Below are 27,915 nucleotides of genomic sequence, written 5' to 3' on the forward strand. Positions count from 1 at the left end.
TGAACAAACGTTTTGGCCAACCCAATAAATTGTTAGTTCTACAAAAATTGTCTGTAGTTTTTCTATAGCTAAAGACAGTTTAGTATAAGAAAAGACCACTGGCCTCAAAGTGAGACCCTGGGGCTTACATTCCATCTCTTTTGTTTATCAGGGTTACAACCTTTGGGATCTACTTAGTCTTAGCCTCTATGGATTTCAGTTTCCTGGATTATACAATGGAACAGTAATATCTTCCTCAAAGACCTGGTAGGATTAAATGAAATAACATCTGGAAGCCAGTGGCATGAAGAGCATACAATATATTTAGAAACTTTGGTTTAGCTAATGCCGTAAGTAGCAAGAGAGTACGAGATACCCTATAATACATGATTCAACTTATTTTAGATTCTTGAAATATCTTCATTTTTTGTAGGTGTTATTATCAGACTTTAATTAAAATAAGTTAACAATTAAATTTTAATAAGTAAAAATCCTAAATAAAGTGAATAAAATAATTCAATTAAATTTTCATAAAAACTACAAGCAGAAACTCTTAAGATTTTATAGATTATGTCCAAAAGGGGAGACACGCTTGCATAGCAAGCACCTAATTTGACAGATGGGTGGGAAGGGCAAGAAATTTTTTAAAGGTTAAAGAAGAAAACAGCTACGTTCTTCTCCTTTAGGTATTAATTCAGCTCCCTTAGAAAGTTGATTTTAGATACTCATTTTAGTGAATTAAAAGATCTAGTCTGGTTCCCATAAGACAACCAATCAGATTACAAACACCTGAAGCTCAAAAGTGGTGCTTTTCAAAGTGTATTGCAAGGATCATCCAAATTATAGTCGTTTAGGGTAGATTCCTGGGTCCTACTTCAGACCAACCACATCAGGATCTTCGAGGGCAGACCCCAAGGAATCTAAATTTTAACCAATATCCCCCAAGTGAGTCTTGTGCACAGTTTTCAAATCACTGACCTAAAACAGTGGTTTTCAATTCTGGCTACACATTATAATCACTCAGGGAACATAAAAAATAAAATTAAAAGAAAAAGATATCTATGCCTTGTTCCAAACCAATTTAAATTAGAATCTCTAGGGCTGAGGCCCAGCATCATACTTTTTTCCCAAAGCTCCCAGAATGATTGTGATTTTAGAGTGCAGCCTGGGTGGAAAACCATTGCATTAAAGCACTCCAATATACCCTGCTTCCTCTGTCAAGGCAATGCTCAGAAATCTGAATTGAAACATAAACTCACCTTTATATGAAAACCTCCAGCTGGGCCTCACTGCTGAGCCTAGGCTGGTCCTTTACCACCCAAATTCACTATCTTGCCTATATTTACAGAGGATCAAGTTTTGGATTTGTTCCACTGGACTCCACCCCCAACCTGGTTAATTAAATTAACCAATTCAATTCCCAGAATAAAACTGATGCTCAAAAGAGGTTTTTAACTTCATTACTACTTTTCATTCACCTGCAACTTTTTGTTACACGGTAGTCATTCAACAGGTATTTGTTGATTGGATGTGGATATTTGTCTTAGTCTGCTTGGGCTGTTGTAACAAAAATACCATAAACCACATGGCTTATATAGTTCTCACAGTCCTGGGAGCTGAGGAGTCCAAGACGGAGGTGCTGGTAGATTCTCTGTCTAGTAAGGACCTGTTTTCTGTTTTATAGACAGTGCCTTCTCTCTGTGCCTTCACATGGTGGAGTAGGGTGTGGGAGTTTCTCGGGACTCTTTCATAAGGGAACTAATCCCATTCATGAAGGCTCTACCCTTATGACCTAATTAAGTCCCAAAGGTCCCCACCTTGGGAATTAGGATTCCAACATGTGAATTTGGGGACGGAGGGAGTGAACACAAACATTCAATCTACAATAGTCTCTATGTCTTTAAAACAGTAAAGGAAGAAAGCTCAAGGTAAAGCCACAGTGGCAGCTGAAGCACCATACAACCTAAGGGGAACTTACAAACTTGCTGAGAGTTTTATTTTTCTAAATCTGCATAAATAAAATAATCTGTTTACCACATCATGCAAAAATAGGCTAATATTCACCAAATTTGGAGGGCGTATTGAAGATGTATCCCCACTGAGTGGTATACCTGCACTCCGCATGCTGGGGTGCGTGGTGAGGCGTTCAGCAGTCATCCTCCAGCAGAGGTAAGACACAGTGCGAAGCCCGTGTGAGTGCTACCCAGCAAGAAGAGGAGATATATAGCATATCTGCATTAGGACACTGCAGTCCACAAAAACAGAGTGGTTTAAACGTGAGGTCAAAATCAGAAGTCAGAAGGGCAAAAGCTGTGAATGGTAGGGCTCAGTTTGCAAGGAAATTCTTTCCTCACATGTACAAAACATGGCTTCAGGGCGAGCAGTAACAAGAATGTAACAGGAATGTATTTATTCTAACAATGGCTAATGCTTCTCCTCAGCACAGGTGTAAAAGTCACTGGAAATCTGCTGCATGACAAGGGTTTTAAAAAAGAATGCTTTCTTACCAGGGAAGAGAAAGCTGGTTGCCGGGTGCCCAGGCCTAGTTAGGAGTTGTCAGTCTTTATCCAATACAAGAGTCAAGAACAGCCTGGTTTGGAATGGCTAGTTAACATAAGAAGTTAAAAATCAAGCCTCTAATCTCCTATCCAAAAGTTTGCCTCTACATTAATTTCTTTATCCTATATCAGCTTTGAATTCTTCTAATTCAGGCAGCTAAAGAGAAAATTAAGAATCTTAAGGGGTTCATTAGTAAAAAACAATTCTGCTTCATTAAATATTTGTTTATTAATTAATTAATTAATTTATTTTCTTGGCTGAGTTGGGCCTTTTTTGCTGTGCGCAGGCTTTCTCTAGTTGCGGTGAGTGGGGGCTACTCTTCATTGTGGTGTGCGGGCTCCTCATTGCCGTGGCTTCTCTTGTTGTGGAGCACAGGCTCTAGGCACATGGGCTTCAGTAGTTGCAGCACATGGGCTCAATAGTTGTGGCTCACGGGCTCTAAAGCGCAGGCTCAATAGCTGTGGTGCAGGGGTTTAGTGCTCCGCGACATGTGGGATCTTCCTGGAACAGGGATCAAACCCGTGTCCCCTGCATTGGCAGGCAGACTCCTAACCACTGTGCCACCTAGGAAGCCCTGCTTCATTAAATATTAACTTACATTTGTATAACCATTGATTTCTTAAAAACTTTTTTGCTATACCTCAGTTAACTTATTCCAATAATTCCTTGGGCTCTGTAGAACATATTCAATAAGGGGAAAATTAGTAAACTTTCTGAAGATGGGTTTTGGTTCCAGGACTGTCACCTTACCATTTAAGAGAGATCTTGACAAGTTATGTTGCTTTTGTAGGTCCTGGTTTTCTCATTTATTAAATTGAGAGATGATCCCCGAAGGATATATAAAATATTGGATTTTAAATAGATTTCTAAACTGTAAGAGCTACAGAAGTGTCAGATATTATAACTATTCCAATTTTAAAGATGACCAAATTGAGGCACATGAGATTAAGGTGGTCATCCAAGATAGGAAGTAAGAGATGTTACCATGGTTTAATATAGATTCTCTCATTCTTAGTCTATATATTTTTTCCATATTACCACAAATAGTCTCAGAATATGGCCAAATGGACTTTTTGACATCAAATCATTAAGAAATATAAACAAATAAATCTATATATTTATATCTATCTACCTAAATCTATGTATAGATGTAAAGGAAGAGAGAGAGAATCAGAATCTTTGAAAAAAAATCAAGTAGAATATCATAGCTTTCAGAATGCCTAATCCAAAATCTGATTTGGAATCCAAAAGACTCTTAGGTGTAATGAGTACAGAAGTAAGGAAACTGGGATAAGTAACCAGGGAGAATGTAAATGGTATGTCCTTCCAAGGACATATCAACAGACTTACACAATTTAGTCTTCGCCTTTACATTTTGTTTTGATCTGGAGTTTAGCGGAGGGAGTTTTTTACCATTTGCTTCCCTGTAAGACACTCTTGACAACAAGAGTGAAGGTCAAATCTCCTGACTTTCAATGCACAAAAGTTATCAGTTCAGTAGCTGGTTACTCAAGCTTGTCCATGTAGATCACAAGCTCATGAGGTGGAAAGTCTCAGAGTTACACACCCCCCCCCATCTTAAGGGCTGTGATGTCCTAGACAGAGCAGCAGTCATGCCACCTGTAAAAAATAACCTGCTGTCCTCAACTACAAGTGGTTGTCATCCTAGAAAAGGCAACCTTAACCTAAAATCAATGTTGAGTCTGACTTTCCATCAAAAGCAATATTTCCTCAGAATATCTAACATTGTATGTAATGTTCAAAACTCTCTAAACAAGTGTAATTTTAAATATCTATATGATATATGGTTTAAAACTTTCAGAGAACCAATCACATATATTTTATCCATTTTTCTTTATGTAAATAATCATTGGAAGAGGGACTTTGTTGAGAGGCCAGGGGCCAGAGAGACTTTCAAGATAAGGGCTGCAGAGGGCTGAGGATTGGTGAGGGGGTAGCTACTCATCACAGAGGCCCATAACAATAGAGACAGACTGCATGCTAGTCGGTGCCCTGCTTCCCACATGGACCATATGTCCTAGGATGGGTGTGAGGGTCAGAAATCTCTGGGTAGGAAATGCTGCACACTTGGAACTATCAATAACTTCCTTACAAAGCAGCCATTTCCCTAGTTACCCTTATTGTCAGAAGAGTTTCACTCAATCTAATGAACTTCACCCTTTCTGTCTCTTTTCATTGGGGATCAATGGATGGCAAAAGCTGGTTACAGCCCTCTGCATGCTTTAAGGTTAGGCAACTGCCACTTTAGCAATGGCTTTCCAACCATGCTGTGATTGTGAATCACCTGGAGTGAATCCTTACCACCACCCGCCGCCCCCCCCCCCCCCACTCCACCCCACCCCACCCCATAGCTGGTAACTGTGGCTCAGAAATCTGCAACTTGAATAAGGATCCCAAAGGATTGTAATGCAGGTAATCCATGAACCTTATTTGTCTAAGTCACCCCTAAGAATGTTCATGGCCCCCTGGCATCTCCTTCAGGTTGCCTGCAATCCTTCAGGTCATAACCACTTTGCCTGGAATTCCTATTTATGTTAGATATTGGGGTAATCATTTAAAGTGTAAATATACATAAATGATATGTCACATATCTATTATACTTTAAAAGAAATGTGTGTTAAATATGTATATATGTATGTTATATTTATGTATATATAAAAGTATTTATTATAAATGTATATTAGTGTTGTACATGTTGTAAATGTTTTATAGTTTGTGCATTTATGTTATACCTGTATGTTATAAATCATTAAGTACTGTGATCCCATTTGTACTCATTAGGGGAGAATACTTACTCACTTTTCATTAGGTATCCAAATGGAAGGATTTCTATAAGCCTAATATACCTAATACTTTCCTCTCTTTCACTTCCTTCTCCCCTAAAAGGAATGCCCTCTCTGGTTGGTGAGGTCAGAAGAAGAAGCCCAGCCATTTCCTCTCCCATTTAGAAACTGTCCTTCCTGCAGAGATGAAGCATTTAGGCTTATTTGCTGAGGGATGAGTTTATCAGGGCAGGCTTTTCCCTCGCAGGCGAGAGCTGTGGTTACCCAGCCAGATCAGTGCCTGGGTGGTAAATCTTCCTGTTCCACAGCTAAAGTACTAGAAAGTCCACTTGATAAAGCCCTAAAGCCATATCCTCCATTCAGCTTTATCAGTAATAATAGTCATATTTTAATCTCTCAAATGGTCACAAATATGAGATTGACATAGGGGTTTTATATCTTAGACCCCTCAAACCTCTACAACACCTCAAATGATAGATGTCATGGTCAACAGAAGAGTGGGTGTTTCTAAGCTCCAAAAAGCTACATGGAGAATAAAGCTTGGAGAGCGGGGGTAGAGGCAAAATTAGAAGTTATAGAAGCTGGGAGGGAGGTATGAATCCACCAGTGGGAAAATTCACATCACTATTTTCTTCATAGTCTGGCTCTGCTGCAGATTTTTATATCATTAGCTTCTCCTCAACAGATGTTTAAGAATCCAACCTCTTTCACCTTTTCTCAGAGGTACTACTCATGTTAGGAATGTAAATCCACGTAGTGATAACTATATTCAATCCTCTTGCAAATAGGAGGAACTCCAATATTCGTTCACTCACTTGCCAAACATTATTTGAACATTACAGTATAAAATGCTACTGTAGATGCTACGATTACACTATTCACAATTTTGACCTTAAGTACTTTACAATTTTGTAAGAAAAAAATGGACTAAATATAAGAAGTATAATAAGAGATACAAGTAATAAGCTCGAGGAGTTACTTCTTTAAGCTACCAAAGCTTTACTGCAAAAGCATCTCATGCCCAGATGACACAGATGCTATTCAGGGTGCAAGTGAGGGTCATGTCCACTGCCCAGCCTACCACTGGTCCTAGAGAGAGAACTTCACTGGGCTGTATTTTTGACTGGGGACTTTCTCTAATTCATGAGTTGCTCTTTTTAAATGACAGTTCTCTCTTCCTGCATTTCTTTAAATTAATAACCCTGTGGAATGTTTTTCATTAAAAATGAATTTTACCTTTACTATGAAATGTCAAACATGAATAAAATGAGCAACTTTCCCTTGCAGGGAATATTATAAAAAAAGAAAGATATTAGTTCACCTTTTCTTTGACAAATTTGACTAGTGGAATGAGCTTGTTGAAGCAATATATCTCTTTCCTCCCATACCAGTGGCCTCTCTATTATGTTTTTTCACAAGCAGATGAATGGATGCAAACAATTTTTTTTAATTAAGTCTTTCAAAGATGCCAGAATGTTAAGGGCCAGTGAAGATAAAATTTTTATGAAAGCAAAATGTGGTTGGCTTTTACTTCTGAAACTACAATTCAAATTTAGCTCGAGGTTCTAAACAAAAGTAAACTTAGCTCTTGGTTTACAAAACTACTGCACAGATTGGAAAAGCTCTTTTCCATTTTTCCCAATGCTTCCCTTGAGTGTCTCCCATTAAGAGAAACACATTTATGTAATAACTGTTTCTATATCCACAGGGGCATAGTTAAAGGACAGTATTTCAATAGATAGCAGAGTGCTCAGTCAAACTTGATAGATAAAGTTCAGGATAAGTTTAGAACCTTTAGTTAAAGCACACATTTTAGGTCAAGTTCTACTGGCTAATGTTAATCTTCACACACACAGAGCAAAATAGAGCATGGAAGTGTGTTCACTAACCTAGATTAGAGAAATGCAATCCTTGGGTTATAAGGGTCAAGAACTGGACTTGACATCACAACCCCTGCCTGTTCTCTGTATCATTAGCCAAATCATTTCATCAAATGTTAGGGACCACAGCTGAGATTTTACCTCTAACAAAGGTTATGTACACTGAATATGTGAAGTTTAGAAAAAGGTAGGGGTAGATACTGTTTACTGTTAACAGAAGAAAGTAGGCATTTCTTTTGGGAAAAGTTAGCATTATTCTGGGCAAGCATAGAAACATTTATTTCCACAATTCTCAGTATTTTCCATTGCTGCATGTGGAATTCTTTGCCAGTATATATTATATTTGGCTCTTAAGAAGAGGATTCTACTTTCTAAGGAGATCAGCCCTGGATGTCTTGCTAACACTGCTCTTACTTTCGTATCACCAGGGACTGACAGACTCCAGTAATACTGAGACTAAAGGTTGACCTTTTCTTCCCATTAGAATTTTGAGAGGGTCTTGGGCACCAGTCTGGCACTGTCACTTATGAAACGCATCCTCGTCAACATCTTCATCACCACCATTATCTCCATCAGCACCACTAATCTTCACTATGGGATAGTCTCTATGCATTTAACACAAAAAACTTTGTGAGGAGGGTACTAGACCCTAAGCGCCATGAGGACAGGAAGCTATCTGTTTTATTCACTCCAAATAGTCTGGATTTAGAAAAGTATCTGGCACTTAAGAGGTACTTCATGCATATTAATTGACTATTATCTTATTTTACAGATGTATAAATTGAGACATAGTAGGTAAATTCATGTGCCCAAGATCATACTCTGAACCTGAAGTTTGCTCTCTAGTTCTTACAAAGACAGATCTTGGAACATTCCCTAGGAAAGATTATAGATGCTCTTTGACTATGGGTGTAAACAAAATTGCTTTTATTTCTGAATTGGGTGGAAGCTGTGGTCCACTTTTCCTGCCTGTAGTTGTTTAAGAGAGAAGGAGCCATGTGTTTGGGACATGTTTTCCCCTTTTATCCTTTTACCAAAACAGCAACTAAAGATTCATTCTGAATTCAATGCCTATTGCTGGCAAAGAAAAAATTCAGGTACCCCTTGGAGAGTTCCAAATATTACCATTTCCCCTTACTATTTTTGGACAGGTTTTAAGTAGTTAAAATGCATCTGTTCATAGTAATCCAATGGCAAGTCCACAGTTTTTATGCTTAATTTCCCAAGGAATGTTTTTAAATCCTCAAAAATGTAACCTTTGCATATTCTTATTAAAGATACATTCAAAATGATCCCAGTAGTTATTAGAATTTTAAAAAATAATAAATTGGAGACCTCTTTTCCTGCTGCTTTACTCTTAGTACTTACTCCCTAACTGGTATTGGGTTCTGCTGCCAGAAAGGGAAGCAGCACACATTGCTTTATTAATGAACTCTGCAATATCACTGCTCAGTCATTCAATCAACAAATGTCACTGGCCTGCCGGAGCACAAAGCACAGTCGGATGTATGGGATAATGGACATTTCTCTATCTGTAAGAGCTTAAGAGTCAATGTGTGCAGACAGGGCATCTGTTACATGTATGCACATGTAACCCTACGAAACAACATACAGTAAGTACTGAATAAATGGCACAGCGGGGGGTGGTACCGGAGCACAGAGAAGGGAGACATCATGTGGAGCTGGAGCACATGGCGAGGTGCGTGGAGAAGGTGGGGGCAAAGCTGATCCCTGAGGAGGGACCTGAACTCACAGGACAGGGGATTGGTTGCTTCTATAAAATAGCGATTCAAGTGGCAAATATCTTTTTCCTTGTAATATATTCTTTTCCCAAGCTCTCCTCCATTTGTCTAAATCTCGATGATTTCACTGTCCCATATTTTAAAGATGTGATCTCAAATTTTTAGTTTTGAGAACAAAAATCTTTTTATAATTCAATAAAGGAACACCTTTGCCCTTGTTCTGCATTTAAAATAACCACTTTTTTGCTATATGAGTTGCGATACTTTGCCTTTATCATAACCCTGGTCATTCATTTTTTTTTTTTTTTCCTTTTTGGCCACACCACGTGGCATGCAGAACTTCCCCAACCAGGGATCGAACCCGTGCCCCCTACAGTGGAAGCATGGAGTATTAACCACTGGACCGACAGGGGAGTCCACCCTGGCCATTTATTTTAGCTTGACTTTATTTTAGTGAGGTTTTAACTGCATTTCTGATAGCCTTTAATCAAAACTAATCAGCTACATCTTTGGCAAATTGGAACACATCTGAGTGTTAAATACTTCCACTGTCTGAAATCTAGACTAGAGTAGCAGTTTTCTAAATTGGGCATATTTTTTTGAAAAGGATTTGGACAAAATGAGAAAATGCCTGAATAATTAAAGTTCTGTGGCATCAATTATGAATTTATTTCTGAGATGTGGATATTTGACTATGGAAAATACAGAGGTGCCCATGCTTCCAGAAAGAGATTTATGTGTTTGTTTTATAAAGTTTGTTCGAAAGCTGGAAATCCAAATTTCTTGTATCCTGTTTGGTATAGTAAAGCCAGCTTACCCTCCAAGCATCAGATACACTTTCATATAATTGCATTTGTTGCAAGTCTTTTCTGCTGACAGACTTGCCCTGATTGATTTTTTGAATTTTTAAAGTCACCTCCCTCTCTCTCTCTCTCTCTCTCTCTCTGTTGTTTGAGCTTCATTACTGTTGCCAACCTCCATAGAATTTCTAGTTCATAATTAAAATACCCCTCCAAAAGGAGTGTGCCAAGTAGAATGACCTAGGAATGCAACCAGAGATTTTTCAGCTTGGCAAAACTACCAAATCCAAATCTACTTTCATAGTTTTCTCACCAGAGCAAATGTCCACATTAAGCCCTTTTTTTTGCAAGCACTTTGCAGAAGTCAGCTGCATTAGAATGAAGGGGATGAGGCCCTGTCACGCAGTTTTCTTTGCTCCCCACCTGAAACCCGCTCCCAACAGCCTACAGAAAAAGTCCTCCTAGTGTGTGATTTCAGTAACAAGCCACTCGGTGACTGCTAGGTGTGAAAATGTTGCTACAGTATGAACAAGCCAGCAGTCAGCCTTATTTTATGGAGTCATAAATCTAGCAGGCTGGATCTGATTTCTCCTGCTAGCTTTTTGCTGGCATAACAGACCCTTCCCCACGTAATAGCACACTCTACAGTGGCTAAGTAGATCATGCTACATCCTGGTTTCTGAATTTTGAAGCATTGGGAAACACTATTTTCTCACTTAAGAGTGGGGGGCACACATCTTCCTGTCACGGTAAATTAACTTTCAAAGGACCTGTGTTACATATCACCCAATTAACGTGCTAGAATTATGACGCAGTCCACAGCCATATCTAAAGAAGTTGCTACGGCATCTGTTAAAAGAGGGAAGCAAATTCCTGGACAGGGTCCAATGCCCCGCATTACCTCTCTGTGCTGCCTTCAGGGAAAACTGGCTGCTTTTTACATGCAGAATTAGCAGTGATACAGCTTTTACTCTGCAGTTTCCATTCCAGATTGTGAGCTTCCTAAGGGACAGCTCCTCTGCTGAACTTCTGCAGATGACATCACTCTCTAGAGGATAAAACCGCAGACATAGAACAAACCCCAGTAAAATCAAATGCCAACTTCAAAAAGTGTTGGGTGAGTCAAGTATAACCTGATTCAGAAAGAAGAGGCAAAAAATGAAGGAATTGCTCTGGGAGAAATTACTGTAGCTTCTCTAGGTCATCTGAGTGTCTCCGGCAATTTAGTAGAACGACTTGATTTGATTCCTTTGGGAAAAGATTGCTTGATTGGAATGTCAAAATCTGTGAAATGCACCTCCCAGCTGGGAAAAATAATGGGCATTCCAGGAAAGCAGATTCTATTTTGGTCATAACAGTCAACTATTAAGAATTAAATCTAAGCACAGAGCAGCTATTTTCTCATTTGCAAATGTATATAATGCTTTAAATGTTTTTTATTTTATATAAATTGGTATTCTTTCTTACAATATTTATTTTACTTTATTGGCAATAGTCTGAATTCTCTGAATTCACAATAAGTATCTTGAAACCTCTCCTCTGAATAACCAAATTCTTCTCAAAATATGTCCTGTTATTAAGTGTTACAAAACTACTTCTCAAAATCAGCGTGGAATGCTTTTGAATACATGTCTTTTGAGCTCTATATTTTCTCAGGTACCTCAGAGAACAGAAAAGGCTGAGTCAGTGGATCCCACTTAAAAAGTGAAGGGAAGAAATCCCTACAATAACAAACTGTATGATCAAATTTAGGTGTTGTTTGGGGATCTGGGGAGGATGGAACACCCCCCAAAAGAATTCTGTCTAAAAATTCATCAAAATACAAATCCATAAATAGATTCACATTTGATATTCTACATACAACCACATCCATTGAGTTCTCTTTGCAAAACATAGAAGGAAAAAGAGACAAAAGAAAATAATGTTAGGATAGGAAAAATTGCATGCATTCCAAACAAATCAATACCAAAAAAAAAAAGGCATTAGGGAAGAAAATAATATATACATGTCAGTCTTAATAGAAATCCTTGCTTTTTAATTCAAAAGGAATATTTTCCTTTAAATGAAGATGGCATGATATAGCACCGGGCTTTCAGTGGTCCTTTATCAAATATTAATTGTTGAGAATTAAGAAGTGGTAGACATATTGGAAATGAACAATCTTACATCCAGTTATGATGCTCCTAGAAAGGCACTACTGGAAGGCAGAATTCAGCTCTAAAATAAAACAAATGATTGTTTCAAGTGATTGTTGGCTACTTCGAGAATTCCCAAGGAAATTAATTTATAAAATGTCTACCTTCTTATATTATGTTAGTTGCATACTCTTCTGTCTATTACAGGCTTATTCATTTCCTTCCTGTTTACTACTATTGTAAAATACATACTTTCTTGCAATCAGAATAAATTCTAGTGTTGGAAAAAACTGTCAAACAACAGACAATATAATCTACTATCAAGTATGTTGGTAAATTATTGAATCTAGCCCCCACTCTGAAACTTGGGAAACTCTGTCCTTAACCAACTGCTTTGGAGGCATTATTGAAGAGTGAGGGATCTGTGAACCTATGTCCTGGTAACTAAATGTGGAAAAGTTTCTTTTCTGTCTGGAAGCAGACCAACAGAGAGCTCTAAATAGAAGCAGTTTAAGAGCTTAAAAGATTGCATAATTAGGTCCCTCCTTCATCTAAATGCACATGACAAACTTCTGAAATTGCTGAATGTCTGCTCCTTTTAACCACCATCAGTGAAACGAGAGCCAGCTTAGAGTTGGGAAACTGAGGCTGGAGCCTCAGAGCAGCCATCAGCTCTGTGGCCACGAGCAAGTCACCTCGTTTGTCTTTGTTCATTTCCCTACGGTGTTGATTTGAAGTTCAAATGAGATAATGCCTGTGGAGTGCAAACTACATCAGTTTAGAGGTGAAAGTTCTACAAACCAGAATGTGTAAGCAGAGCTGTTGCCAGCAGGGCCAGCAGTTCACAGTCAATTTGCAATCCTGATGCTCAATTGAGGTCATGAGAGTTTTAACTATGCTGGAATTCAAGTGTGGTATGCAGATTCCTCAAAGGAAACTGCGAGGAAAAAGTTTGCTCTTCAAAATTGTTTAGAATGAGATGAAGGGACTATCCTGGTAAACATAGCCGTTGGCATCAGGTGATCTTAATTTACTCAACAGTGAGGTCAAAATCGCTGCACTCTTCTGAAAGCACTAGCATTGTGCAGAATCTGCAGGCATAAATGGTTAGAAACTGCAGCTGGAAGTTAACTCTCATTGTGATTTAACACTAATTAGTAATGGTCATTTTCATAATCCTATTTCGTAAGGCTCTTTGCCAGTGTTGTCATGGGTATCATTTGTTTCTCTGAATGACTGCGATTATTCTGTGCTGGGCAGCATGTCTGATTCACGTTTCATTCCTTCAATCAGCAGGCACTACAGGCACTATTCTGGTCATGGGTAGTAGATTACAGAAAATACCTACCTTAGGAGGCTCATTGTTCCATTGAAAGAACAAGAATGTAAATAGGAAACCAAAGTACCGCAACCAATGGTGTGAGAGAAGTAAGCATAGATACTATAAATACTTCAGAGTATTATGGAGACCATATATCTTTTGTTCCAACTGTGGATGATGTTTTACTAATGTCTTTTTCATGGGATAAAAAAATATGGGTTTGTGGAATGAATGTGTTCCTATATTTTGCTTAACTGATATAGGGAAGGGGGGCGGTGCAGAGGTGGGCAAAGAAAGTAGTGAAGTTGGAACTCCCATTATCATATTCCTAGACTATTTCTTCAAAGATGCCAGTAATAACTATTGAAATACATGTAGTCTGCAATTCATGTACACCAAGCAAATACTTTAGGCCTGTTTGATATCCAATTTCAGTATGTTTTCCATCCACAAAAGGTAATTGCTATAGAGATGCTTCATTGCTCACAGAAAAAAAGATATTCTGTGCCACTGAATTTCCCATAATAAGAAGGCTTTCTGAAAAGAAAAACCGTTACTTAGCTCTGAGCCTGTGTTAATGCAAGAGTGAGTCTAAACCAGTATTTCTTACCACTGGAACATCAAAATACAGGACTTGTACTATGCTTACCCATAACATTGCCAGCTGGCCTCAGTTGCCCTCAACTTAAAAACAGTGCCATCTGTGGAAAAGGACTCTGGCTTTACGGGGTGAAAAGAATGCTACAAGTACCTCTATTTCTCTTTTTCCACTTTAGAATTTGAATTGGTCACTCTTGGAAATTTTTCTAAGTTTAAATGGGCATCTTTTCTTAAATCACTGTAGGAGTGCAAGAATATTTTGCAAGTATTGATAATTATGTATTGCCTAGAAGTTACAAAAATCAACACTGAATACTGATACTGTATTACTGTAGGCAGTATTATAGACCTATTTCAGCTGTACCTTTTGATTTTAGTATATTTCTAAAAATTACTCCACATTTAATTTTAAGTCAGTAGTTAGAATAAATGACTATAGAAATGTAGTGACTATAGAAAGAAATAAAGCATGAGAATTGTCAAATAAGGGCACAAATAAAATACTTTTCGATGTGAAAAAATTTTTAAAATAAAAATAAAAATAAACAGGGTTATTATGGACTGAATTTTTGTTCCCTACCTGCCCTCCCAATTCATATATTAAAACCCTAACCCCTAGTGTGGCTGTACTTAAAGGTGGGGCCCCTAAGGAAGCAATCAAGGTTAAATGAAGTCCTAAGAGTAGGCCCTGATCCAGTGGAATCTTTATACAGTAAAAAGAGACATCAGACAGTTCATTCTCTCTTCCCTACATGTAGGCCTTGTGAGGACACAGCAAGAAGACAGACATCTGCAATCCAAGGAGAGAGTCCTCCCCAGAAGCTGACCCTGCCAGCACCTTGATCTTGGACTTATAGCCTCCAGACTGTGAGAAAATAAATTTCTGTTTAACCACCCAGACTGTGTGATTTTGTTATATGGCTGTCTGGGCAGACTGATACAAGGGTTAAATGAATATCATCGAGGTGTTCCAGATTAGCCTGTGTTTTGAACTAAGGGATACAGAAATGTATGGTAAAAAGGAGTATCAACCAGGAGCAAGCTGAGGCCCTGGGGCAACAGTGGAGGCATTTCTCTGAGACCACAACTAAAGCGCAAGTATCAGTTTGGCATCATTTTGGATCAATGTCCAACAGGCTCCACTCCATAGACATACCTCCAAGTGCCCTCTCTCTGATTCCTTCAGCAATCGGTTGTGACAACACTTGTGAAATGTTGCCACCAAGGATGCTCGTTATGGACTCAGCGTCCAGGGGTCTTATTGGAGTTGAGTCACACAGGTACCCTCTGCCTGGCACATACTAAAATTGCTCAGTCCTTGAAGGAAAGTAAATGTTTAGCATGAGCCACACCGTTTGAATAAATAGTAGGCACAGTGAGCCACTCTTGTTAGAGTGGTGGGAACCCCCTTGAAGTTCAATTCTCAGATGCCAGCCAAGGGCCCACGTTGTAAGCAGTTCTTTCAAAGTCCAGCAGTGAGGCTTGCTACGTTGACTCTTTTCACACAATGGTAAACATCATTGTGTAACAGGAGGCAGAATAAGCAGAAATGCGATTACTTTTAAAGTCTGATTAGAATTCTTTAAAATTTGGGTATCACCTGTGCTTGTTGTGGTGTGTGCCTTCTCAGACCTGTACCTGAGGGCTGGTCCTCAAGTTTAATAAATACCATTTAGTCATTCCAGGAAATGGTATCTTGAATAGGTAAAATAAATAAATCATAAATAAAATCAGCAATTGAGTCAACCTTCCTCTGTTGCTCTCCTATGCCTTATTGAATATGTTTAAACGTATTGGAAACTATGGAATTGTCTTATTATTGAAAAATATATACCAACCAGTCCTTTTGCTCAACTTAGTCCAGTTTCTGACTCTCATATGGGGGATCTTAATCTCCAGCAGTCTGGTAAAGCCTGTGGAATAGGCCTCATCCCAGAAGAGCTCCCGTAAATGCACAAAATAAAATACATAGTGTTGCAAAGGAAATATAGTATATTGAAATTCAATTATCAAAATATTAAAACTAATTCACAAGATAGTAATCTATGTGCTTTTTTATTAACACAATAACATTTTCTGGCAGCAAGTCTAATAATGATCATAATGATTAAGTACTGATGAGTATAAACAACGTTTCAGCATGTCTTCAACAAAAACAGGATGCTATGAAACTATAATTTCTTTTGGTGCTTCTAATAATACTGTAGTTTGTTATCAAGTTTCACAATTGAAAGAAATGCTAAATTTCACTTGGAAATTACAGAAAGTAATGATGCAATAATTTTTCTCATCCAAATTTGAAGGTAAAAATTTCAGCCTTCTAGTATCATGAAATCAGCGGTTCATTAAGTCATTCCATTCAGTTCACAAACTGTTGACCAAGGGCAAGCAGACCTGTTTTGTTTCACTATAGTGTTTTAAAAGACCGCGGGAGGGAGGGGATATGGGTATATATGTATAAATAGAGCAGATTCACTTTGTTGTACAGCAAAAACTGGCACAACGGTGTAAAGCAATTATATTCCAATAAAAAGCTTAAAAAGAAAAAAGAAAAAAACAATAAAAAATAAATTAAATAATAGACAAAGTAAATTAGTTACCAAACTAATGTGATTTCACATAAAAATTCACACTTCTCGCTTCTCTGAAAAAAAAAAAAAAAAAGTGCAGACCAAGCAACAATGGGCTGGCATGCCAAGGCAACGTACAAGCAGACCGAGGAGCAGCTGCCCCTTCTCCGTAAGGTGTGAACTCTCCAGTCTTCACAGCCACAGAGCCTTGCTTCACTCGTGTGGTACCTACCTGGCTCCTGTAGCCACCTCTTTTTTTGTTTTCTTTGTTCGGATTTTGTTTTTGTGTGCAGCCCCCTCTTATATATGGTATTTTCCATTTCATGATAACCCTCTGGCTGGGTGGCCATCAGTAGAGATTTGCTTTCTAGCAAAGGGGGAGAATTCGATTTGCATACCAATGTTATTCTCAGCTAACTTCCAGGCCTCTACTCTTAGCTATTGACACTAAGGCCCATAAGAAGCCACCTGTGTTAGTAAATAAAGTTTCACTGAAGCACAACTATCCTCATTTATTTACATACTCTCTTTGGCTGCTGTTATGGACTGAATTGTGTCTGCCTAAAATTAATATGTCGAAGCCCTAATCCACCAATACGATGATATTTGAAGAAAGAGTTTTGGGGAAATAATTAGGTTTAGATGAGGCCATGAGGGTCCTCATGATAAAATTAGTGACTTTATAAGAAGAGGCACTGGAGAAATTGCTTCCTCTCTCTCTCTCTCCACCATGTGAGGGCACAGCAAGAAGGCAGACATCATCAAACCAGAAATAAAAGAGCCCTTATGAGGGAACCAACTCCACCAGCACCTTGATCCTGGACTTCACAACCTTCAGAACTATGAGGAAGAAATACTTATGGTGAAGCCACCCAATCTATGGTGTTTTGTAATGGCAGCCCAAGTTAAGACAGCTAAGATCATGCTACAATAGCAGGGCTGAGTAGTTGAGACAGAAACAATATGGCCCTCAAATTCTAAAATATCTACTATCTGGTCCTTGCCAGAAAAAGTTTGCCAAACCCTGCTCTAGTTTTTGAATAAAATTACCAGTTATAGTTCTAGAAATTTTATAGAGAGGGACCTAAGGATGGTTAGTGGGAGCTATATTTGCATGACAAACACATTAGTTTCTCCTTAATGGAGATGGAGGCCAGCAGTTAAAGCACTACCACATTCCTCCCTCTTGCAGCCACCGAGAAATACACACTATACAAAACTCTCCACTGAGCCCCCACAAGTGCTTATGTGGCCAAAACTGTAACCTATGAAGGCTAAAAACCTACATCCCAATCAGCTCCCCCAGCTTGGAGCCTGCCCTTACTTAATGGTTACAATACCTAGGAGATATCAATGGCATGCTAAGGACTTAGTCTTGATTCTATGATTCACAACCAATGTTCACTGCAAGAATGCTTAAAATAGTAGCAATAAGAACAAAATATTTTTGCTAATAGCTCAATGGGGGAATGGAGTTAAAGTAACTCTATACATTGAATGTATAGAGAAATTCTATACAGTGTTGAGAGTGTATCTGTAGGATATTGTTGTGGGGGAAGGGAAATCAGCTATTTTGACAAACAAAAGCAACATGGTATAATCTGAAGAATATGGGTTTTACAATAAGACAGAGATAGATTCAAATCTAGGTTCTGACCCATAATTTATTTGGCAACTAGCTGTCTCACTCGCAGAACCTCAACCTCATCAATGAAATGAAGATTATATTGCCTCGTTTGTGCATTACTGATATTTAATAAGATTAATTATTTATGCAAAATATGTTGAAGTGCAGGGCTATAAAATAGGCTCTTAAAATGGTAGCTATTCTCATGAATCATTGGAAGATATTTTTTCACAGTTTCTCTTCTTTACGAGAATACTTTTTTCCTGAGAATAAAGTGACACTGATTAGCAATACACCTGAATCTACATTCAAATTACTGAGCCCATCCATCAATTGCAGAAGGGCAGGAAATATTTTTTAAAACAAACAAACAACAACAAGAAAAACCTGGCACACATTACAACAAGGAACAGGTTGTAAAGGGAAGAAGCCATTTGATAGAACTAGCTCACTAGCACCTACAGAGGCAGGCATGCCATTCCTGGGTCCCATCAAAAAGACAGCAAGAGTTTTCTGTCTCTAACTTCCATACCCTATCAGAGATAGATGTGCTGGTATATGCACTCAGCTCTCATAACCTGTGTGTGTGTGTGTGCACACACGCACACGCACGTGTGCAGTCATGTGTGATGTTCACACACTCCGGTGTGTGAAAGAGAAAAAGAGACAATAGAGCTCTGTGATTAACTCATTTTGAAGAATCAAAATTTATTTTCCACTGGTGACTTGTTCTCATCCCTCTTTGAGACCTTGCATTGCAAATACATCAGCAAGTTATTTAATATTAATTCCTTTAGGCCTGAGTTTCCTCAAGTGTTTTGAAGTGGAAATAACTGCCCTTTTTTTCTGCAGGAATATTAGAAACATCGGATGAGATAATGTGTAAACAACAGTGCTTTGAGGAGGACAGTAACAGATAATATCCATCCTGAGGACTGTTAAGGGCAGATCTGGGTTTTTGTAAACTTGCAGTATGGGGGAAGATTCTAAAATTGGCAAAATGTATACTGGGAAGATTTAGTAAAGTATAAGAGTTTCAAATACCCACCAAGCAGCCTTGTAGAAGAAGAATTGCCACTGGAGAACATAGAGCACAGACCTAAGGAGACGTATTCCTGTGTAATACTAGACAGGACTCCAATCTCCCTCATAAATGAGCAGGTGCCCTGTTTAGTTCATATTGGCACCCTTCTTCCAGGTTTATCATTACCTTCACTCTAAATTACTCATTTCACATATTTGCATTTCACGTAATATTTGCACTTGGCTGTCAGCTCTTGAGCATAGGGACTGTGTGTTTAGACCTCGTGCGCTCTATAGCTCTTTACATTTTGTCTTGCAGGTTGTGGATGCTCAATAACTATTTATTAACAAAATAAAAAGTGAAACTGCTATTCAAATATAAATCAAATGTTGTGACACGAGTACAAATATGACTCCTGCAGTCTTATCCTCTCTTAGAACCCTGAGTAGAGAATTACATTGATTTGCTAAGCTCATTTCTATGTTGCTGCAGTATAGATGTTAATTTGTCTCTTGGATTGATTTTTTTCTCCATGTTAACTAGCAGGAAGGTTCTATTTAAGGGGTTAGTGGAAGGGAAGGCTTGTTATTTCAAAATACTTCACCAGAGACAGGCAATCATCTTAGATGAAATTCCTTAAGTGCAGTTATCCAAACATCTATTTCATTCTTGGCAATAAAAGAGCCCTTGCCAATGTCCAATGACCTATAAATCAAAGCTAGGAGATTTCTTTATGCAAATTAAATTTGTGCCACACTCATCAATTAAAAAGAAAACAGCAAGAAGATTAAATTTGCAGTAGCCATGCAAAGTGAAGGATTCCTATATCTATTTGTAGGATACATCAGTATGGCTAATTATTTTTTGAGATAGTGTGCTTTAAAAGAATTAATGGGGAATGAGTTTTATAAACTGATTATTAAATGAGAGGGAGGGTGTAAAGAGAGTCAGGAATATAAAGCAGGCAACCAGTTTGATTACCCTTACCAGCTTTAAAAGATCCACATGATAAAGTAAGAGACACTGATATTTATTTTACCACAATATTATAAACTCCAAGAATTAACTAATTATATTATAGAACAGTTTGTTTCTCCTCAATTCTGTTTTTCATTTTTCACTTAAATGATAAAGCTTCAGATCTTTACCCATGCACCCAAGGTTTTTATCCTTTCTTTAAAAAGTAAACAAAATATAAAGAAAGGGGAAAACTTATGTCACTTTACATTGATGGGAATATACTACTACAAAACAAAATCACTTTAACACTCCTCAACTAATAGGGTTGAAGGTATTAACCCTCTAGATGCTAATAAGTAGAAGTGGATCCAGACAACATACCCGTTTCCTTAGATTGCAAGTAAGAGTGAGATTCCTTGAGAACGAGTTTGCAAAAGCTGTATAAAAGTCCAGGACTTTAAGCAAGGCTTCTCGCTTGATGATGTGGAGGTCACAGTATGTCAGTGCTCGGACATTGGCACAAGCATGAGCAAGGGTGGTTTCCTTCCAGAAGATGTCTCCAAATACATCCCCTTTCCCTGGAAAATAATTAAAATATATATATTCAAGTATCTACGCTAGTTTTTATTCTAGTCACGAGTAGTTATTGTTTCATATATGGTATTGATCATCTAGCATAATCTGGAGTCTAAGTATATAACACCATCTATATACACATAACAATGCACAACACTTTCATATAATATGTAAAGTAACATCATCCTAAATTCAGTTCTTGATAGAAATCTGGAGTGGCATGAATAAATGAAATCCAACAGAGAAGCCAAAAGCCTCATTTTAACAGATAGTTTCATTATCTGCTGCTACCTTAACTTTTCCCATTCTCACTAGAAGGAACAAAGGTGAACTTCTTAGTTTCATCCTTTTTCTGCTCCTTCTGGTAGAAACAACAGTAAAATGCAATACACAAGGATCTCCAGTTACAGCCTTTATAAATCTGGAACTGATTCGACATATATTAAACATACATTATTCAGCAACTGAGTCTCATGCTCCAGGCAAACAAAACCTCACCACGACTGATTCCCCAAAGATGCCCTCACCTCTTCACCGAGCCAAACTTTACACAAAGCCTCAGAGCCAGTGAGAGAGCTCCAGTCCACAATTATAGAGCCAAAGAAGCTAAGTTGGGTAAATCATGGAGGCCCAGATCTGCTATGCCTCAAACAGTTCCATAAAGAGTGTGTACTATAGTCAAATGTGGATGTCTTTTTAAAATTATAGAATTCTAGAACACAGGAATCAACTATTCACTGTAGAGCAACACCCACTGGTGACCTGAAATCAACAGTTCACCATTCTGAGTCAAGAGTACATAGTTGCCCAAACAAAGGGAAATGAGAAAGCTTCAGAGATTAAGTGCTAGAAGACTTTCTGCTGAGGCAGTTCCATGTGACCCTGGCTTCTGAAGGGCTGTCAACTGCCTTCTCTGTTCTTCTGTAGGAAAGGGAAATTTTAAAGTAAAAATGACAGGGAATATTTCCAGGTTAAAAAAAAAAATCTTCCTAGAGCCACTCTACCAAAGATTTATTTTTTCTGCACTCTAACCACAGAGATGAGTGAATATCTGCTCTTGTCATGAAGATTAAAGTCAAAACTGACAGGAAAATAGGAAGAAAAAGGATGCCTTATAATACTTCAGGCCAGTCAGACCACTGTATAAAAAAGATAGCATGAAACGAGAGAAAGAGAGAGACAGAGAGAAAAAGAGAACAAGACAGAGAGAGAGAGAGGCTGAGGTTGAGTGAATAAGATTACAGATTCTTTGCCCACCCCACACAGGCAGTTTGGAAATCCTTAGAGAACTATGAGACACTCTGGGATGGAGAGAGAAAACATATATATTATTGAGGACATATATATTATTTGATCACATGGGTTTCAACCACCATGTGATCAAATGATCAGTATAAAATAACCACAATAGATATTTAATAAATATTGAGCAGCCTCATTTGTTACCAGACCATTCCCAAATTCCTTTTAGTTAATGATACTGATGAATGACTTAACTGTCTGGTAGTCATATATCTCGCCAAGGAAGAATAACTAGAGACCTGAGAGCCAAATAATGTGGCTGGGGTTATAGAGCATCAAAGTAACCTAAGAGAGATTTTAACTATAGAAATTTAAAAGATAAATCCTACCTCCACTTACACAGATGAATTTCAAAAATCCATAAACAACATTACCTTTAAACTAGTCATTCCAATTATAGGTGTTTATTCTAATTGCATTAGCAGAAGTACCAAATTTACTTATAAAAATGTTCACTGAAGTGATATTTATAACAGCCATAAAAGGTAGAAACAAGATAAATGTTAATGAAAAATAAATAAATAATGGCCTATTATGCAGCCACTAAGTATCATAAATTTTTAAAAGTGACAGAGAAATGTTCACATTATGTAAAATAATAAAAAAACAGGATATCAAATCATACACATAGTATTATCTCATTTTACATACCCTTTTCTCCCCAGAAACACGCACATGGACATACAAAGTAAATGCATCAAACAGTAGGTTTTCTCTCATTACAGGATAATGGATGTTTTATTATGTCTTATAATTTACATGTATCATTTCTTAAACAGAAGAGATCAACAACTATTATATTATCACGGTCCCCTGTGCTATGGAAATAACAGGGCTTTTAAAGGTCTGCTTTGATCTGCTTCTCATTCCTTTTCCTCTATTTTCACTGTTACTCTTTCTATAGTGGGTTTTACCTTGAAGACAGAAAAATGATTAAATTTCTTTCTGATTCATTTCTGAAAACTTTGTTCAAGTTATCACTTACAACACAAGCTCTGACCCATTTATAAGTACTAACTACTTTTCAACTACTTGATTTTCATGTATAGTAACCACAATAATAATTATTAGTGCCTTTGACTCTAATTTCACTTCTGAGAACCAATCAAAAGGTTTAGAACACACACATGTGCTATTCACTGAGGTGCCAGTAATCATAATCTCAGATGGGCAAAAATAAATAAATAAAATATCCAACGACAACAGAAATCTATATCTATCTATATATCAAATCATATAGAATTAAAACTAGTTTCAGAAATAACATGCAAAAATGCAAACCTCATAATGTTAAGTAAAGATACAAAGAATAGTATGATTATGGTTACAGCTATAATAAAATACATAAAATGAAACCAAAACTTAAAAGTCTACTATTTCTTAATGTCTTAAAGAAAGCTAATCTTGACAGAATCAAAATATATTGTTTTATTATTCCGTTATTCTATATATATTATATGTTATTATTAACTTGTCAATTGATAATAAATTGTGTTAAAAATCAAACGGGATATAAGACTAAAAGAAAATGCATATAACAATTACAGCAACTGGCTTCAAGTGATGTGCTTGTTTTCCTTCTTTCTGTTTTCTAAATTTTTCCCTAATGAATTTTTTATCTAAAAATAGCAAATTATTTTCATAGATGTTTTCCTTATACTTTTTAATAAAACTGAATTAATAAATAGATACACAGATCTGCAGAACAGTAAGTATTCATTGATTGATAACTGCATCATCAGTAGGTAAAAGATAGTTGATATATACATAAATTTCCCCTTGTCAATATAGACCATTTTAAATTGTGGAGGCATTCATATGTCTGTGATATATTTTATTTTACCTAACTAATGAAATTAAAATTTTGACCATATTTCTATCAAAATTTTTAAATTTAAATTATCCTTTTTAGTATCATAGGGAAATAAAAAGTCTATGAGGCTGAAAAGTAACACAAAAAGTTAACTGACTCAACCAAAGTAAAACTTATCCTCTACTCCTCTCCCTAAAAATGTTTACAGAAGAGCAGCAAGATTAATAAATGTAGATTATTCTGCTCCAAATGTCAGAGCTCACATTACATACAAGCAATACTAATTGTTCTATAAAATAAAATTTCCATTAGGATACACAATATATCAATTAGACATTAATTTAATCAACCATTTCAAACTATTTCACATTATACAGTTTTCTACATCACCTAATAGACTCTCAATTCACAACAAAATTTTAAGGCACTTGTGGGAAGATGGTTGTCTTGTAAATCAATTAATTTATGAGCTAACTAACATTCTTCTTCAGGAAATATTATGCACATTCACACTGAGTAATGTGCAGGAATCACAGCTGTGAAGACATGGGGTTATGCCTGGACTATCTATTAGAGAAGCACCCTTTTTTTTCATCACAAAGATTTTGCACACTTTCAGGACTGGGAAATCCTGTTCATCCTCGTAACTACAGAATGTTTGCTGCTAGTTTTTAGGTCAGCTCCCATTGGGTGCAAGTAGTCTCAGCTAGAAACATTTTAGAGTTTGAGAAAACTAATCTTCTCCCAAAGCCCTAAAATTAGTAGCAAAGCTCACACTCAACATGAAAGTTGTTGTTTGGTCTATTTATATTTTCTCAGTTCTTTGCATCAAGTCTTATGAAGTACTTCACTTCCAAACCACAGGAAACAGGATTGTAAAACAGAAGTAAATATTAAAGATTCATAGAGCAGAAAACTGGAAAATTTAAAGACAAAACAGAGACAAAGAGTTATAACATAATTAAAGCAGCAATACAGATCATAGTATGCCAGTCCCCTGAGGTCCTGGTTTTACAGACAGAATGTTTTTATTTTAATGTGAAGCATATCATTTGGCGAGTAAATGACATAGATAAAATGAATTCATAAAAATTATCTTAGTTATTCAACAGCAAGTATAGCTGACTACCATAGCCAATGAATCCCTAAAAATATAGCATCTGAAGTTTACTTAGGTAGTTCCGTGTGAGTGTATGTGGGGTTGTACTGATAGCTCTATTTAATGATTCTTCTACAGAATGGTCTGAATTCACATATTTACTTTTATCAGTCAGCTCTTCACTCATGGCTGTAGTCAGCTCATAAACTTTACTATCAATACATCTGCACAAAAATATTCATTTATAAATGAACAACACTAAGCATTTTTAAATTATGTGATTTTTAAATTGACTTTGACTATTTACAAGTAGCAAATGTCATAAAGTAATATTTTGAAGGAAAAGAACAGAAAGAAGATGATGAGCATTGGAATGTAGACGTTCCATAGGTGCATTAGAACACAATCTTAAGACATTTAGCATTGGTGCCTGCCAACCTTCAGTGACTGATTCCAAAGTCATTCTGTTGAAAAATTATAATAGGTGCAACTTTGGCACTTTTAGAGAAGCAAATAATTCTTATCCACCAAAAAAATCACTGATTTAGCTTATGAATTTTTATTTACACACACAAAGATGAGCCAAATAGCTCTTATTAAGCAGAAGTAAAAAAAAGAGAGAGTGTCCTGATGGATAAGTAAGGGACAACGGTAGCTCCCTTTGAGGAGGTAGAGGATATGATAAAAAGCAGGCCGATAATCCTCAAACTGGCACTATTAGTGTTAAGAGCAAATTGGTTACATACAGAAACCCAAACATGTGTCCAAATCAAGAAAGTTAGTAGCATATTATAAAAAAGAAGTCCAAGAAAAAGACACAATTGAAAAGCAGTTACATCTTGAAATTCTTCTATTTTCTTTTTCTAGGAAAGCATTTAGAGTTGAAGCCTATTATAATGTTCATATTATAACTAAGTCTTGTAACTTCACATCTGTCAAATAGGAGCAACGATGGCTGTCCTCTTCACCCCATTCAGTGAATACATCTAACATCCTAACCCTGACTCTAATACTAGCCTTAAGCTAGAACATGTGCTTTATGCTGTGGAGGGATAGAGACATGCAGGAAGTAGAAACCTTGCTCGCAAAGATTTTTAATTTATAATAAGAGAGACATGTCCAAAAATGATAAATTTGGAAAAAATAAAATAAGTACTATAGGATTAAGATAGGGACAGCACACAAGAAAAAAACTCTTGTTTTGAATTTGAGGGGATTTAGTTTAGACTTCACAAGTAAAGTAGTGTTTGAGTTTAATCATAGTGGAGCCTTCAAGAGAAGAGCAGTACTTTTTGTGAAAGAGAAGCACAAGCCTGATCTGCCCAGGGGATGGTGAAAAGTATTAGCCCAATACTGGAAACCTAAGGGACATAGAGAGAAGGCCAAGTCTAGAGGGAAAACACAGCACCCAAGAGGGAGAACTTTTAATGCCATGCAACAGTCTGCTTCATCCTGCTTCAAAGATGGAACCACTAAAAAGTGTTGCAGGTAAAGAGAGTCATTGCCTATTCAGTGTTTTAATAGTAGAACTAATGACAAAGTGAACAGTAGCAAAGAGAGTACCATTACATCACTGTGACACAACCGTAGGATATTTCACAGATTACAAATACATGACTTCACCTTAGCTCACAACCACCTCATCGTGAGTTAAGGCAGTGACAATGAGATTAAAGAGGAAAGATACAAAAGATAGGATGGCAGAAAACAAAAGTTCCATGATTTGCCTATTGACCTGAGTGAGGTGGAGGGAGTAACATTTAAAATATTCTAGGAAGAAATGTGAACCAAAAATTTCATATTTGGCAAAACTGACTTTCAAGAATAAAGGACATAAATGATATCACCAACATAAAAGAACTCAGGGAATATTGCTACCATGGATTTTTCCTACTATTAATGAATATTCTTCAGACAATCAAAATACCTAGAGGGACACGGACATAAAGACTAGTGGTAGCACTAACTATAGAGTTACTTGTAGAACTAAGACTAAATGAAGGTTGGGTGGTGCAGTGGTTAAGAATCCACCTGCCAATGCAGGGGACACGGGTTCGATCCCTGCTCCAGAAAGATCCCACATGCCGCGGAGCAACTAAGCCCGTGCGCCACAACTATTGAGCCAGCGCTTTAGAGCCCGTGAGCCACAACTATTGAGCTTATGTGCTGCAACTACTGAAGCCCACGCACCTAGAGCCCATGCTCTGCAATGAGAGAAGCCACAGCAATAAGGAGCCCACACACCACAACGAAGAGTAGCCCCCACACACCGCAACTAAAGTCCGCACACAGCAAAAAAAGACCCACCACAGCCAATAAAATACATACATACATACATACGTAAATAAATAAATTTATTAAAAAAAAGACTAAATGAAGGTTAAAAGGGAGAGAGTACAGTATGCAATGGCTATATGCTCTAACAATATAGAGATAGTACAAGTACTAAAAATAATGATGGATGGGAGAGGATGGGACAAGCATATGCAAAAAATCTTTTTATGTATTTTCAGTAATCATATTGTGGTAATAGTACTGTTATTCTGAGGTTATTATATTTACAATGTGGCATAAAGCAATTGAGCAATTATGCAATATTTTAATTCTATCATCCCCAGCATTCTCAATATGGAAGAAAGTAGTTGAAGATGCAATATAGACATGGATAAATAAAGCCCTATTGTACTCAATTTCAGTTAAATATACTGTATGAACTCGAGAAATTTTATATATATATATATATGTGTGTGGGGATACATACACACACACACAAATATTATTGTCCTCATTTTATTTATCAAATGGATCAAGAGACAATCAACTCAGTAGCAGTAAATATCTGTAGGATGAAGATTGTGAAATATTTTTCACAAAAACAAATTCAAGTTTCTTGGAGAAATGACTAAAGGTCGATTCCAGGTGTGGGGCAGAATTATATAAGATGAGGATCTGGTCATACTGTATAGCAAGGAAAGACTACTGTGTTAAAAAGACACAGGAGCCAATTTGAAGGGGCTCTCACTCGGCAAAGATAGGACGATTTGCACTTCAGTAATTGTCAAAATCGCGAAACACTGAAATCCATCATTTGTTTAAATTCATTAGTACATAAGCATTTTTTTAA

The 27,915-nt window shown here is 37.1% G+C and overlaps 1 protein-coding gene across 1 annotated transcript in view; it reads right to left on the reverse strand.

Annotated features, from left to right (window-relative positions):
- KCNH5 (potassium voltage-gated channel subfamily H member 5) overlaps positions 1-27,915 on the reverse strand; it is a 326,379-nt gene that overhangs the window by 34,510 nt on the left and 263,954 nt on the right. The window contains exon 10 of the mRNA XM_057731911.1: positions 20,383-20,579. Within this exon, the coding sequence (XP_057587894.1) occupies positions 20,383-20,579 (197 nt within the window). The remainder of the gene's footprint in view (positions 1-20,382; positions 20,580-27,915) is intronic.

The sequence above is a fragment of the Hippopotamus amphibius genome, chromosome 4, assembly GCF_030028045.1.
Source record: "Hippopotamus amphibius kiboko isolate mHipAmp2 chromosome 4, mHipAmp2.hap2, whole genome shotgun sequence".
NCBI classification, from domain to species: Eukaryota; Metazoa; Chordata; class Mammalia; order Artiodactyla; family Hippopotamidae; genus Hippopotamus; species Hippopotamus amphibius.